At 42.1% G+C, this 17,085-nt stretch overlaps 1 protein-coding gene across 5 annotated transcripts in view; it reads right to left on the bottom strand.

The window, feature by feature from the left end:
- The window catches only part of NRG1 (neuregulin 1), a 213,322-nt gene that overhangs the window by 29,063 nt on the left and 167,174 nt on the right, over positions 1 to 17,085 (bottom strand). For 3 of the 5 annotated variants that reach the window (XM_067553304.1, XM_067553301.1, XM_067553302.1), the window contains one exon: positions 4,924 to 5,053. In XM_067553304.1, the coding sequence (XP_067409405.1) occupies positions 4,924 to 5,053 (130 nt within the window). Of the gene's footprint in view, positions 1 to 112; positions 181 to 4,919; positions 5,054 to 17,085 lie in introns of those variants that run through there. The other 2 variants (XM_067553303.1, XM_067553305.1) reach the window with 2 other exon arrangements.

The raw sequence follows: 17,085 nt of genomic DNA, 5'->3' as shown, positions 1-17,085 counted from the left end.
CATAATTAGAACCAAAGGAAGCCAATTCCAGCTGAACGGTGAAAACACCAAGTAATAGTGATTTTGTTGCTGTAGTTGGGGAGAAAGCAAAGTTCAGATTATTTTAACATACTTTCTGGGTTTTGGATTTTCATGGGCACAGTGTCAGTACATCTTGCTCCAGTGAATCCAGGTTGGCACCTAAAGGGCAAAAACGTGATAAGCAATATAACACCAAACCACTGAACTAGTAGACTGATATTTGCTTTCCCACGGAACACGGAGATTCTCTAAATGACTTCTGGGGTACGGGGGTGGGCAGAACCGAATGAAAAAATATAATGAACAAAAAATGTGTCCTTGGAAAATTATAATTGCATAAAATTTAACAAAATGAAATGTTATTGGAGAACATCTGTGCCGTTTAAAAAAAAAAAGTCCATTCTAGTACAAATGGATTGTTCATTGTTTATTCCTGAGACACTGATCAGGGAGCCACACCAAGTTCTTTCAATTAACGACATGGTTTGGGGCAATAATTTCTGACTTTGCCTTCAACAATCATGTCCATTGCAGGACCTACTGGAAATACTCTGGACTCTGCTATTTCTTTAATAGCACGTTCTACCTGCAAGTCCATGCTTTGAATTCTTTACTTAGTTTTTAAACGCTTTGTTCAAGGCAGCAATTATGGTTAAACATATCTGTGGAATGGAAAAAAAGGTAGGCCAAACAAACAACTAACAGGGGGGTAGACATAAGTAGTCTCCTCTCATCTCTCCAGGCACCTGGCATACACATCATCATCCTCGGAAAAACACAATATGAATTCCACTTTGGGTGTGACAAGGAATTTCTCTTCCCCATGTTGTCCATGACCTCCTTTCCGCTGCTGCCCGCTTTTCCTTCTTCCTCATCCTTCTTGACCTCGATGCAGCTTTTGACACTGTGCGGGAATTCATTCTGCGTGGCCACCACAGCTACACAGTCTTCTTTGGTTTCCTGAGAACATGATTCTGATGGTCCTCCCATGGAGTCCCACAGGGTTAAATTCTTGTCCATTTTCTTTTCTCCTATCTACTCAGCCCACTCTCAGTGCTCTATTAATTTATCTCCTTTTTACCTTCATGCTAAATCAAATTATATTGACATATTGAAATTAAGTTCTATTTATGTCAGTTAGACTTCTGTTTGTTTCTAAAACACTTCATGAGCTTGCTCCAACCCGCTACTTGGAGCTGGTCTCTCTCTGTCTAACACTGGATCTTTAATTGCTTAGTTCAGAACTGTTAACACTATACTGCCTCTTGACCTACTCAGACTTGGCAAACCTTTCAGTTAGCATTGTGCTAAGCTTCCCTTTCCCCCCCAATTAACTGTTTTCTGGATCATCACATTAATTAATTTCTACTCTACCCATTCCATTTGCAAATGAGAAGGATATAGAAAATTATAAAAATACGAAATTCATTCCTTTGCTGTTAAGCAAGGTTAAGTAACGTCTATGTGCTAGAAAGAAGCATTGTTTTCAACCACCGAGACTGTAGCATAAATCACTTTTAGGGAGTAGCAACAGCAAATTAAACACAAATGATGTGATTTGCTAGTAAGGAAATATCGAATTAGCATAGTCAAAAATGGATTATGGAAAGTGTTCAAAACAGGTCTTGACAAAAAATGAATACTATACAGACAAGAGAAATAAGAGAAAGCTGCTAACCATTCTCCTTTTCACAACACTGTATTTATTTAGAATACCACATGGTCTGGTGCCTGTGATAGACTTTGGGTAAAATTTTCAAAAGCACCCGCGTGACTTAGAAGCCGAAGGCTGGTCTACATCTAAAAATGATATTGCCTTTGATACGCTGCGCAGGGCTGTGAAAAATGTGGTGCCCTGTGCGACATAGTTAGGTCAAACTACCATCCATTATAGAGAAGGTTAGGTCAGCGGAAGGACTCTTCCATTAACCAGCCTCTCGGAGAGGCGGATGAACTACAGCGACAGACAAACCTGTTTCGTCGATGAAGGAAACATCACAGCTGCGGCATTGCAGCTGTGCCGTGGTCATGTAAACATACCCTTGGACCCGTTTTCAAAAGTGATGTAAGCACTGAGAAGCCCAAGGGTGCGGCCGCAGTTCGGCTTGACTCTAGCTAGCATTCTAAAAAGAGCAATGGTAGCACGGGCTTCAACAAAGGCTGGACAAGGCTGCCCGGGACCCTAGATATGGAGTCGCATTGCTAGCCCACACCAGGGTCGGTGCCCCTGTGTCTTCACTGCTATATTTAGCCATGCTCTCTAGATTAAAGCTAGCGCAGATAGGCCTTCTCGAGCTGCAATCACGTCTCTGATTGCAGCATAGACAGACCCCTCAGCCTTACTGAAAGACAGTAAATGGGTACGTCTACACTGGAATAAAAGACACACGCTGTGTGGACATGGTTGGCCCAGGCCAGTTGGCTCAGGCTCACGGGACTCTTCCCCCTTGTGGAGTCCCAGAGTTTGGACTCTAGACTGAGCCCTGCAAGCCCAAAGTGGATTTCGGGTGTTAAACTGCCGTGTAGACGTATCCAATGAGGTGTCGGCTTCCAAGGCCCAGATATTCAAAGGTATATAGGTGCCAATCTCCCATAGAAGTTACGCACCTAAATACCTTTGAGGACCTGGGCTCAAGTGCTTAAATCACTTTTCAAAATGGGGCTTAGACTCCTCTCTCATTTAGGCACTTTTAAAAGTTTTACCCAATGTCTCATTAAAAAAATCCCCCAACCCCTCTTTTTTAGACTTTCAGATTATTCTGTTTAGTCTACTAAATTACACAAAAAAGAAATGTATACAACGTTGTGCCACTATAGATGTAGCTATACACACATTTCAGGTACAGTACATTGTAGATATATACACATTTCAGAACTAAATCCCGGTAACTAACAAACATCTGTAAAACAATCAATTTGCTCAAAATTTATACCAGTATCAGTGAAAGCAAAATGTGACACAGTGTTTATTATTACACCTTCAGTTTTGTGGAAATCACTTTTGATCACACAACCTCTGATTTTAACAATAGGAGATAGATTCACAAGGAAGTCACAGGGGCTTAGATGACCAGAGACATTGCCTGGAAAATTCCATGGTTACTGTGCATCTGAGTCATGTTTTTTTATTAGCGATATAAACAATTGAGAACAAGGAGGTTCATGCTTTAACGTTTTTGTTTTTGCTCTCAACAGATGAACCATATGGAAAATGTGAACTTGCTACTGAGGCAGAAAATATGATGAGCAAGTACCATCTTTCAAGTTTTCTGATTCCATGGACATATTCTGGAAAAAGATTTGTTATCACAGTAGAAGGAAGCAATATATAGTTGACAGATATTTGTTTTAATTACCACTTAAAAATAAACATCTGTATCATTAACCATGCAAGAAAATAATGCTATTTTGTTTCTTCAGATTTGCAGTATGCACTCATTAAAACACAATTCCGATTCTCATGTCACTGTATCCCAGAAACATTTGTCTTGTTTTGTTACAGTATAAACAGCTTCAGCACTGGTAAATATCAAGAGACATAGCCGAAGCATTGCAAAGTAATTGTGACCTTGGCTCTCCTTTACAGTGAGGTCCCTTTCCACCACTTTAGTGTAAATAAGAATCAAACCCTGTGATTTTACATGGTAATGACTTCTCCAGATATTTCTTTTGCCACCCAGAAAAGTGGCCAGCACAAAAATGTGGGAGTTATTTTTGTTTTCATTCTGATTCTAGATTTAACAGTTATTTCTTGTCTCCACAAACAAACAAAAACATTTAAGTGTGCCTGGGACATTTAAAATTAAAAAAAAAAATTACAATAATAAAGTGCAAACATTGTGAGATCTGGCAATTTAAAAAATGTCCTGAGATACAGTGAAAAAGAGGTGACATTAAAATAAACAGTGCAATAGCAATTAATAGTAAAAATGTTGTGCACATAGCAAATATGTTATGCGCAAAGCCACTGGGCTGTTATGAAATGTTCTGAATGTTCTTGCTCATCCTTCTGGTGTGCTCCCGGGAGGGTTCCCACTGGGGAGCAAGACAACCTGGTTCTGGTCCCACTCCTGACTGGGAGTTGCTGCAGGCCCTGGTTCCCGCTCCCCTGCCCCTGCTCCCCCCCACTGCTGCTGCAGCCCTGGTTCCCTGTTTTTTTCTGAAAGTGGGGGGGTGTTCGGGGGAAGAGGGGACACAACAGTGACATAAAGTTCCACCGGGGGGAGGGGGAGGGCTCCATTTAAAAAGTTTGAGAACCACTGGCCTAGGTTAGCTCCCCAGTGAGAGCAACTGCGCCGTGAAAGTACACTTCAGCTCCCCAGAGCAGCCAGATTAGCCCCGCAGAGTGACTGGCTTAGCAGTTGATGAGTTATTGTAACTTGCGCTACTGCATCCCCACCGCATTATTCGCTCAAGGGTATCAAGCGGCTTCCCCGCTCTTGGCCAGAGCTAGCGAGATTAAAACTAGCTCCGGTACATCTCTCCGAGCTGCTGTAGCACCCCGTGACCGCAGGACAGAGAAACCCCGAGTGTCAGCAGCACTCAAACTTCAACCCCTTCCCTCATTCCCTCTGCCTCCCCTCCTGCCCCCCAACCAGCTAGCTGGCTCAAGCCCTAAACTTGAGCTAGAGATTTGTGTGTCTGGATGGGAGTCATGTTAGGGGTAAAACTCAAGTTATACCCCAAGCTAACAATGCAACGTTACAAGGTGTCGTTCTCAATAACTAGATAGTTTTCATACCAACACGGCTACACAAAGGGGAAGATGCATCTAATGCTTTTATTAAGTATCTGCTGGGCCGTTTGTGGGAGAAAGAATTGTTCAGAGATTAAAGAGTGACTTTGAGAAAAAATACATAAGAAACACGGTGGCACCACTGAAATGAGCCAAAGACTTCTTACCTGCACAAATATCGGGGAGGGTTTGGAAGATCTTTGACCATGTAACACTCTCCCCCATTGACACAGAAGGCTTTCTGCTTTATGTCACATTTCGTAAGATGACTTGTCCCAGTAGTAGATGTAGAAGTGGCTGGAAGAAAGAAGAGAGAGAATACAATTCAGAATGGTCTGATTCTTTCCTGAACAGTCTTTGGATTTAAGTACAATTTAGGCATGTGTGTGGAAGAGATATGGGCAGGGAAGAATTGGTGACTATTGTTAGCTATCTGCCTGTGGCCTCCTAGAATTAATCAGAGCCATGGAAAACAATAATTAGCTGATGCGGTATTGTGCTGATCAGCATAAAGAACACAAAGAGGTTTACAATCTTTAGACACGCTCCATCCACACTAGGAGAGTTTAAAATTCCATGCTCCAATCCATCAAGCACCTATAAGTTCTATCAGAGCTCAAGGATGTTTAATTAAAAGAACTGTGTAATTTATGTGTGAAATTACTTGCATTGCTTTAAGCATATTGCGATAAGCTCTTCCGGGCAAGGACTGCCATGTTTCACTCCATGTTTGTGAGGTCCTAGAATGGTTGTCCTCTAGGCGCTACAACAATATACACGTTAAATAATAAATATTAATAATAATACTACATAATGTGATATTATGACATTCCGGAGTACAATCCAGACTGGTGAGGCGCTGTGTCACCCTTGCCCTTCAAACCTGGGTACCACACAATGCCTTGGTCCTGTAGCTCCCACTTGGGCCACTCACAAACAGCCTTCAAGCATGCAGGTCACCCCCTGAGTATCTGTGTATAACTGTAGTCTACCAACCACACATCAGTCACGTTCTGGCTTCCAGCAGACTTGGTTACCGCTTGCCCAGTGACCTCAACACATTCCCAGTCCCAGAGTTTCCTCCAAAAGCATATGTTCTGCACTGTCCAGCACTGTCCTTGGCAATCCAGATATATTAGGTCCATTGCCCCTCTAAGAGGCTCAATATACCAACCTATATGCCACCCCTATATGGAATTACCTACATAGTTCACAACAATGGATTAGGTTTGATTAAAGAATAAAACAAGTTTATTTAACTACAAGGAGACAGGTTTCAAGTGAGTATAAGTTTAAGACATTAAAGTCAGAAATGGTTACAAGAGAAATAAAGATAAAATGCTTCCTAGTACTAAAACTTAAACTAGACTTGCTTCAAGATGAAATCCTTCACCATATGCTCCCAGTAACATTGCTGACCAAACTCTCAGGACAGGATCTGTTCCCAAAAGCTGTTTCTTTTGTCTCCTTAGGTGAAAGAGAGAAAGATGGAGAGGGAGAGAGAACTTGTGGTGTTTTTGCCTCTCACTTTTATAGTTCAGTTCCCCTTTAGAAATGCATTTTCCAGAGGGTTAATCCTAAATAAAATTCATTCCCTCTGTGAGGCTGGAGACATGGAGTCTTGGGGTGAAAGAGGTTTCATGCTTTTGTTTGCTAAGATATAGATCTGTTTGTTCCTGCTCCCCTTACTTGCCAAAGAATGGCCACTTGGTAGGTAATTGCCTATCAATTTTAACGACACCCTGGCTAGAGGCGTCAGCTTGTCATTTGTCTTTGAAAAACTGGTTTACTCAGACTTGTCTGGTAAACACATTTTAGACGTAATTTCAGCTTATGCTTATAACTTTACATATAATGTTACTACACACATTCCATCATGAAATTATTCACCAGTGAGTTATTAGTTTTCAAATGATACCTCACAAGGCATATTTTGTACAAAGATTATTACACTACAGTGTAGGGTGTGAATACAGCTGTGCATTCGGTCACAGATACTGTTCATTTTTATTTTCTGAGCCTTCATTTTAAACCTAGAGTGGTTAGACTCATAGACTTTAAGGCCAGAAGGGATCATCATGATTATCTAGTCTGACCTCCTGCACATTGTGGGCCACAGAACCTCGCCCACCCACTCCTCTAATACACCCCTAACTTCTGTCTGAGTTACTGAAGTCCTCAAATCATGGTTTAAAGACTTCAAGTTGCAGAGAGGTCACCATTTACATTAATTTAAACCTGCAAGTGACCTGTGCCCCATGCTGCAGAGGAAGACAAAAAACCCACAGGGTCTCTGCCAATCTGACCTGGAGGATCTGAGCATGTGGGCAAGACCCACCAGCCAGACACCTGGAAAAGAATTCTCTGTAGTAACTCAGAGCCCTCCCTATCTAGTGTCCCATCACCGGCCGTTGGAGATATTTGCTGCTAGCAGTTGCAGATTGGCTATATGCTGTTGTAGGCCGTCTCATCATACCATCCCTTCCATAAACTTATCAAGATCAGTCTTGAGGCAAGTTACGTTTTTTTTGCCCCCACTGCTTCCCTTGGAAGGCTGTTCCAGAACTTCACTCCTCTGATGGCTAGAAACCTTGGTCTAATTTCAAGCCTAAACTCGTTAATGTCCAGTTTATATCCATTTGTTCTTGTGTCCACATTGGCACTTAAATAACTCCTCTCCCTTCGTGGTATTTATCCCTCTGATGTATTTATAGAGAGCAATCATATCTCCCCTCAGCCTTCTCTTGGTTAGGCTAAACAAGCCAAACTCTTTGAGTCTCCTCTTGTAAGGCAGCTTTTCCATTCCTCAAAACATGCTAGTAGCCCTTCTCTGCACCTGTTCCAGTTTGAATTCATCTTTCTTAACCATGGGGGACCAGAACTGCACACAGTATTCCAGATGAGGTCTCACCAGTGCCTTGAATAATGGTACTAACATTTCTCTGTCTCTACTGGAAATACCTTGCCTGATACATCCAAGGACTGCATTAGCTTTTCTCATCGCCACATCACATTGGCAGCTCATAGTCATCCTGTGATCAACCAATACGCCCAGGTCCTCCTCCTCCTCTGTCACTTCCAACTGATGTGTCCCCAGTTTATGGCAGAAATTCTTCTTCTTAGTCCCTAAATGCAAGACCTTGCACTTCCCACTATTAAATTTCATCCTATTTCTATTACTCCAGTTTACAAGGTCATCCAGATCTTCCTTTATGATATCCTGATCCTTCTCTGTATTGGCAATACCTCCCAACTTTGTGTCATATGCAAACTTTATTAGCACATTCCCACTTTTTGTGCCAAGGTCAGTAATAAAAAGGTTAAATAAGATCGGTCCCAAGACTGATCCCTGAGGAATTCCACTAGTCCATTAGCATTTTTCACAGCTGCATCGCATTGGTGGTTCATAGTCATCCTGTGATCAACCAATACGCCCAAATCTATCTCCTCCTCCTGTCACTTCCAACTGATGCGTCCCCAGCTGATAGGAAAAATTCCTGTTGTTAGTCCCTAAATGCATGACCTTGCACTTAATACTATTAAATTTCATCCCACTTCCATCTCAGTGTATTGAGAATGAACTGCAGTAGAAAGGCATAGCACAGCAATAGACAACGTATTTCTTTGTTATGCATTTACTTATATAGCCAAAATTATTACTCCTATTTCATGTCTATTACTTCAGTTTTCAAGGTTGCCCAGATAATCTTGTATGATATTCTGGTCCTTCTCCGTATTGAGAATACCTCCCAACTTTGTGTCATTCGCAAATTTTATTAGCATACTCCCTTTTATTTGGTTGCCCGAAATAAGTTTCTAATTTGTCTTAGATGACATTACCTTCGGATCTGAAGTATTTATTATATTCCATTCTACTTAGTGGAGGGAATACCTGGGGAATGCTGCAGATACTGCAGTAGTGTAATCTAATCTGTCCGTCTGTCTATTGCTATCAGAATGTTCACTGTACACGAAGATAAATTCCATCCTGAGATTTGTCCAGGTGACTTCTGATGAGTTACACAGGATTGCTCAGGATATGGCACCATATTAGGCAGAGGGTGCAATCTGGATGACCGACAATAGGACTAGGAGTAATGGGGTCCTTACTTCCAACCCTAGTTCTTCCACTGCCTTGCTGTGTGACAGTGGGTAAGTATATTTGTCTGTAAATTAGGGATGATACCCTGATCTTCTTGTGTAAAGTGTTTGAAGATTTACAGATGAAAAGTGCTACAGAAGAGCTAAGAATTTCTTTTAAGGTGCTGTACGAAATCTGATATTATGATCTCTGAGAGACAAGTTCTGCCCTCAGCGATATATGTACAAATTACACACATGTTAATCAGAAACCCATATGTACATCCAGGAGCAGAATTCATATAATAAAAGCCATAAGCATTCTCTCCAAAATTCTCTGTTAATCCCAGGCATGTGATGATGTAATTTCCATTGTAACAGGAAGGAGCCCAAAGACTGCCTGCCTGCCTTTAAAAGTAAGAAAGAGGAAAACCACCATTGTGGTGTTAGGTTTTACAGGTCCAGTTTGATTCTTCAAAGCAGAGACTGCCAATCAACCCAACCTATAACTATGATGGCTTGTGCACCATAACAACTAGGTAGAAAGGATTTCAAAGGGTTATTTTACTCATTTATTTATATCTTGTAATTAAAAAAAAAAAAAAAAAGTTAACTGATCCGAATCCATTTAGCTGTGCACATAGCTTGCTCATTCGTAATGTGTGCGCCTAATGCTGTTTTCCAGGTTTCCTTCCCTCTTTCCTTCTATTTGTTTGCACCCACTTGTTACATCTTGTTTAATGGGGCCCCAAGGTGCTAATGAAAAGTGAACAACTGTTAATAAATCCTGATGGTAATCCATTCCTTTCCCCTTGTCCCTCAGTGTGTGAGTTAAAACCCCCTGGGCTCAGTTAAACATAGGCCATATCTAGTCTAACTAAATAGGTCATGTGTTAAAAGCATTGGCTAACACGTTTTACCAGGACATTTAATCTACTGTAGAGAGTGTATCATACTGGCTGGTTGTGATCAACCCTATGGGGAAACCTAATCCAGGCATGGCTGTAGTTGTTCAAAGACTCTATAACATGTAAAGTTATGTCTACACTGCAGAGCCTATGTCGGCATAGCCCCTAGTATAGATGCAGCACATGCCAAACAGAGTTTTTCTCCTAATATAGTAACACCACCTCCCCAAATGACACCAGCTATACCAATAAAACACTCTCACCCCTCATCGAAATAGCGACACCGGTATAAGTTTTAAGTATAAACCAAGCCTAAGTTAAGTGGATGTGGGTCTCAGCAGGTGATACATGCATGCTGAAGGGGCGGGAAGGTGTAACTTCCATTAGCTTAGACTCCCTTCTGAACTTAGCTCAATCTATATAGCTTTTATCCATATTGCCCTCTTTTTAGCCCCTTTAAAACATTTCTTCCTGAAAGTAAGACCATTGTTCTGAAGACGTCCTATGGTTCAAAAATCCAATGCATTAATTTGAAATGAAAAGCAATTTTGTCTGCCCGAGCTCCTGCCGGCAAAGCTTATTACGACCACGACGGCTAATGGAATGTTGGAAATTGAATTATAAGGGTAGTTGTAGAGACTGAGCCTGTGCTGTCTATAATTGCTCTGGTCATACTGCTTGGCACTTCTTCTTTAAGTAGCAGCTACATCAGAACTGATCATCATGGAGTTCTGAAGTAACACTTAGTGCCCAGCTGAGGTAAAGTGAGCTTTGGATGGCTGCAGTTGCTCTGAACAAACTGCTAGAGATGGAAGTACATTGTAATTCTCAGGCAAACCCTGTGATACAAGGGATTTACATGGTTTTGCCAGGAGTTTTTTTTTCTCTCTTCTCACTCTCGAGTTTGGCACTGTGTGTCCTATAAATCTCACACACTTCCCCCCCTGCATTTCTGATAGACTAACATTGCAATCTCAATCTGCCTCTGTCCTCAATGAGTTAGTTCTGGAGACAGCTTGTCTTTGAAGAAGATGCATAATTCCTGGTGGATAAAGCGGTATTAGCTCTATCCGCTGCATGTCTATTTTGCAAATTAAATTTAAAAAGCACCATAATCATGGTGTCAGGTTTCCCTTTAACCCACATGGCGGAAGAAATGTTGTGTTCTGGAGCAGGTGGTCCTCAGAGCAGATTTCACTCAATCTGTAACTAGCCCCATGCTGCTTGCCTTTCATAACTCACAAAGTTCTCTAGAGGGGCCCTTGAGGGAATGAATTATTTTACAATGTATTGAGAATGAACTGCAGTAGAAATGCATAGCACAGCAGTATTAGTATATTAGTATATTGTTACGTATTTACGTATCTAGCCAAAATTATTACCCCTATTTCATTTCTAATTTAGACATGCATATTAAATGAACGTGAGTGAACAGAGCTGATATGCAAATCTTTTTACATGTTCCACTTTCCCTAATTCATTGTCTTAATTTCCTGAAAGGATAAATCACAAATCATGAAACAATTTAAAAACACCAGGCATAAGCAGATACTTTAAAATAGTGGAGGTTCCATTTTCCGTTTTTCATGACTGCTAGCAACATTTTCCTTACTAAACAACTGGACGTAGCATAAATGACACGTAGTATTCTCACTCATGCAAATATTCGCACGGCAATAAAAGATAATGAAATCTCTTCCCTTCTCAGGGAACTACATGAGCACAAACAGAAGACTAGCGAGGATCCTAGATACCGTCTCTCTCAAATAACTGTTCTCTAAAAAATTCTTCACACTCCATCTAAAACCTCAGAATAGTCCAATCTCTTAATTAAACCTTAGCATGATTTCACATCAGTCAGTCATTGCAAAGTCATGGCAATTTTTTGCTTACCTGGGAAATCTCTAACCTTTTTGTGTCTTGAAACATGAAAATGCATGCTAGTTTGGATTCTCTCTCTCCCCCCTTATTCAAAACAGAACTCTACAGCAAATAATAATGTTGCGACAGCTTTAGGACACACGGATCTTTATAAGTGCCTATGACTCAATCTGCTACTGCCGACAGGCAGAGTTCTAAGAAGGCTCCGTGTTCTCATTGCTAATGATCATCCGTGCCATCTAAGCACAATAGACGCCGACGCCTATTTTAATCTAGTTTCTGCAGATATCGGTGTAACATCAGAGGACACGCTCTCAGCCACCCAAGGTGACAGGTAAGATGTCAATGCTCAAGTGAAGAGAATAAATAATGTGCCAGGCTCAGTGCACAGGAAGGATCATCGGTCTGTCTGAAGGCAGCTTATAGGTCATGAATAAGATTCGTTGCTGAATTGCAAGTAGACAGCTTTGCTGCCTTTTGTGAAGAAGAGAGGAGAGAAAGCTCACTATATCATAGGTTTCTGTAACTAACAACCATCAACCACAGCCTCGCTATAATTCACTCCAGTGAGAGAGACAGGGACAGAGATGGAAAGAGAGACAACTCTGAGATGACATATTCTGAAACTACGAAGCCACATGTTCCTAAATGGAATCAGCTCTGACTGTTCCCACATTCTCCCAGCAGGGGCTCAATCATCCCATTCCACACACAAGCCCAACTCCTTACTGACCTGAACATGAGCATCTGAAAGAATTTATCAGACCCTGTTCTGCAGGGTGGATTCATTTCCCATGTGGCCTTGGACAAGTTGCTTGATCCTTGTATGTCTTAGCCCTGGTCTACACTTACCTGGCGGAAGTCGACGAGAGTTACACAAGCTATGCAGAGTAGCTTGTGTAACTCCCATCTACTGCTGTGCTTCCCTTCTGCATGCCATCTTCACAGTGGTATGCCACTTGAGAGGGTGGTTTACTAACATTGACTTCATGATCGATTGAGCGAGTCTACACTGACCGCTCAATCAATCCAGAAAGATCGATCTGACAGCGGCGACTTTGCCGCCATCAGTGTAGACACATCCCACGTTTAACCATCTGAAGGCCCATCCTGCTAAGTAACGAGCATCTTCAGCTCTCATTGACTTCCTTGCTGGGCACCTCAGAAGAGTGATCCCCATAAAACAGAGTTAACAATATTTAATTATCTGCCCAACTCCAAAGCATGTTGGTAAGATTCATTTATCTTTATATAAATCTTCTGAAGAGGTATTTTCATACAGCTGCTAATGTGTAAAGTTCCCAATACAAATGAGGAACCAACAGGAGGATGCTGGGTAGATTTTCCACGGAAGTCATGGGAAGCTTTTCCACCAACTTCAGTGGGAAACAGCTGGGTCAAAGCCAAGAGCGTTTGAAAATTCCAGCTCTGGTGATTGTGGAACACATAGGAGAATTTTACTTTCACCAGAAATGTGGATGGATATGTTCCAGCTTCCATACGTTTAATGCTTTTAAAAAAGAAACTCTAGTCACTCAGCTGAAAACGACACACAGAAATTTCAAAATATAAGACTTGACCTCCTGGCAAGAGAAAACCAAGAAAAATGGTTGGTGTATTAATAGGCACTTGGGGTCAAGGGGTCAGATTCATCAGTGTATTCTGGTTGCTTTGTACTCTGGTGATGCAATGTAGCCAAAAAACCCAGCTTCGCTGGCCAATTACTATGGTTATAAGGGCTTTAAAGAGCCATGTTTGCAGCTGATTTGCAACATAGGCATGGCATAAAGCAGCCAATGCATATTTATGAGCATTGGCCTGTTCTAGTCAAGTGCAAAACTGAAGCACACATAGGAGCAACTTTTCAAATGGGTAATTTGTGACTGCCCAATTTAAGCGTTAACATCTCATAATATATCTGTACAAGTCATTATTGTGTGTGCACGTTTGTGAGAAAATCTGACACACAATATACAAGGACCCCCAAAAAGAGATGAAAAATCTTCATGCCAACTATCTTTATTTCCCTCTTCCAGCATTCCAACCTTCTGCAAGTACTTCTCCCTGGGTGGATGGGAACATCAACAAAACTTTTGTCCTAGAATGGCCCAGTTAATTTTCATAGCCCTCCTTGACGGGCAGGGAGAGCCACTCTTCCTGTCTGAGTTCACAAGTTCAGAGCTGGCATTTTTATAATTATGAAACTAACATATTTTACTTTGCAGCATGGGGTACAGTAAGATTAACGCATGCAGCAATTTACAAGCATTTTAGAGTCTAAACACTAAACACATCCTTACAAGTCTAACAGCTATCTTGAACAATATTAATATATAGGTGAGCTGGTCTGGTTTCCAGCTATGAATTTATCAGTGCTCAGCTGAGACCTACAGCCCTGGCAAGAACAGGCCCCTGGTTTGCCAGTGTCGCACATGCAATCTGCACTCTTCTATTTCAGCCTCTAATCTGCGGGCAAGACTAAACATCACTTAGAGAGACAAGATGGGTGAGGTGATAGCTTTCATTGGACCAACTTCTGCTGGTGAGAGAGACAAGCTTTCGAGCTTACACAGAGCTTCTCTTCAGAGCAATTACAAGAATTACAAGATCATTGGCTTTTGTTGTTGACTGGCATATTTCTAAAACATACTGTTTGGTCTAATCCATAGGAAATAACCTTTTAAAATATATATATTGTGCCTTAATCTTCAAGAAGAAGACATTGTATTACTCACAGTCTGGATGATATTCTGTGTAAATTCACAGAAGATCATTTAAGGAGCTTGTTTTGCCTTTAGAAGCCAGACTCAAGTACCTTAATAGTCAGGGAATGATTCTACGGCTCTAAGATAGTATTCTTTTACTGTGGCACTATCTCTTTGAAGATCAGGGCCAGCTAAAAGGAAACAGGAAATCACTGGGTCTGGGAGATAGAAACTTCAGGAAAGATTGAGAGTATGTAAACTCCTGTTGAACCAACGCAGTTTGGCCTGCTCGCCTCCATGACATAGTCAGAAGCAATTTCCCTTCAAGAGCACAGACCGAGAAAAGAAAAGCAAAAACAAAGATTCAGGCTTCAAGTCCTTGTGCCAGGTCGCTTCCTCCCCGACAGACTGACCCAGTTGGCAGTGGCACTCCGGCAGGATCTGCACAGCATCTAAGATCACTGCGGAGGGTTGAGAGGAGACCTATGCTCTCGGCAGCACGACCAGAAACATTTTTGTTTTGTTTACTTTTGAGATAGGGAGCGGAATTTAGAGGCTGTTTTTAAGGAAGTCTGATTAGAATTTCATACCAGAATGCTAGATGAGACGTGCGCCCCGGCTGAACACAGCATGGGGGAAATTAGAAACTTGGGGAAATCTGTGACCAGGCGAGATGAGCCCAGAAAGAACTGGCTTGCGATGGGGATTTCAGACACGGAACTCATCACAAAGCTGCAACTGATGTCAGCTTTCACTTCAGGGCAGTCGGGAGAGGCTAAACAATGCAGCAAGAGACTGCAAACGCCCTGGTAAGGGGGGTTTAAATGCTCCCAATCCAATCAGAGGACAGATGGACAGCAGATGTTGGGGTGCATGGTACAGATAGAAAAAATGCACAGGGTGTGGCAAAAAGGTAATGTGTGTAGGAAAGCAGGCTTTGAAAACATGCATGGCAAACCATGTAAGTGCCTTATGATTTGGAGCCTTGGAGAAAATGTCAGCCCTGGGAGAGTGGAGCTGACCAGGAGGCAAACACAACTGCCATGATGGAAGGAACATTCGGAAAGCTGAGCACCCCCTCCCCACAAGTTGGAGAATAAAGGCGGGGTGGTCATGTAAATCAAGGTGGGGAGTTTGTGACTTGAAAGGACATGGCTCATTCATTTCAAGCCTCTGCTGTCAGGAGGCCAAAGCAAAATGATTTATAGAGCTGAAAATTCATGATATAACTTAGCAAAGACTAATGGAAGGTTTGCAACATGTTTGATGAGAAAGGTCTCCTTCGCAGAGGGCCTTATTCTCATTTACGGTAGGCCCCTTTGCCCAGCTCTGGCAGTACAAAAGCATTTTAAAGCGGGTGTGAATGTAATTTATGCTCACTTTGAGGCCTCTTCGCACAGCCTACAGGGATTTTAGTGTAAAGGGCCAGGGAACATATACACCCAGATTTAAAAGAAGGAGGGAGAGTACTGTTCAGAAGGCCCCATTTCTACTACTGTAGAAGGTTACAGCAGAGCTAATGAGACCAGAATGGATGATGGAGATCTGAGAAACAGTCTCTTTCCATGCGCCAGGGACTGATCACCGAGCTCAGGTGAACTGACTGAACTAAGTCACTAGATTGTGCATACGTTGTATTGTGAACCCTAGTCTTGAGTCTGTTATACCTCCCACACTTACATTTTCTATCCACATCACAAATGTCATCTGCAGAAGCTATTGATGTGATCAAGTTATAATTCAAGTTGCTGAGAGATGCTCATGTCAGTAGAATAGTTCTAGAAATAAAGTGGACATATATACCCCTTCTTTTTCTTAGCTCAGGTTTCTCAGGTGTAAGGCAGATAAATACCTAGAGGAAAAATGAGTTGGACAGATATACTACATATCCTTATGCACCACAGATGCTGGCAGGAAATCTCGAAGGCAAATGCCAGCAATTTCTCTAGCACACTTAGTGCTACTATCACTCTTCATTTTTATTCCTGTGATTTGCTTGCATAATACTGGCTGGCCTCTACGAAAAGGAAACGATCCCTCGTCAATGTCCTAAGCACTGCTTATATAGCTTGATGTAACCTTCTGATACATTTCATGTGCACCAAAGAGAAGACAAGCCTGGAAGCACGGGGGAAGGTTTCTGATGATACTCATCAAAGGAGACAGATAATAGGAAATAGGATAACAGCTAGTTCAGAAAACGGAGCCAGAAGTGCAGCCGCAGAGGGCCCATGAGTCACGGGGCTCCCCACCCCCACAGGGCCAGCTGGAAACGATATAGTGACATGAAAGAACGTGGAAAGCAGGATGCTGCGCAAGGACCCAGAGCTCTATGGCAACCAAACCCTGAGCGCTTTGGAGAATCAGGATGTCTCCCTTTCACCACAGCCCTGGCAAGGCGACATTTGAGGTTTCTCCTTTGACACAGGAATCCTGTTTGCCCTGTCACCCAAACTCTCTCCACAGAACCACACCCCAGATCTGAAAATATTCCCCCTTCGCTTACTTCACTGCCTATAAGGTTGTCAATAAGGGCCAACTAGGGTGATGTTTTTATAATTAGGACACTTGCCTATTAGGAAGTGGGTTGATGCCCCTACAGCACCGTGAGATTTATTTCATACAGGGCCATGAACAGCCATCAGAGGCATAAACTACTACAGAGGTCGCTAAAAAGCTGACCTGGATTTGAACCAGCCAACTAGACATGAAAAAGCTCTAGCCACACTCTCTATCAAGCCTCAGAGCCTAGCAC

Source organism: Emydura macquarii, unplaced genomic scaffold (genome assembly GCF_026122565.2).
Source record: "Emydura macquarii macquarii isolate MOO-44397 ecotype Brisbane River unplaced genomic scaffold, CSIRO-AGI_Emac_v2 contig_1451, whole genome shotgun sequence".
Taxonomy (NCBI): Eukaryota; Metazoa; Chordata; order Testudines; family Chelidae; genus Emydura; species Emydura macquarii.
This window is presented reverse-complemented; position numbering and strand designations above follow the sequence as displayed.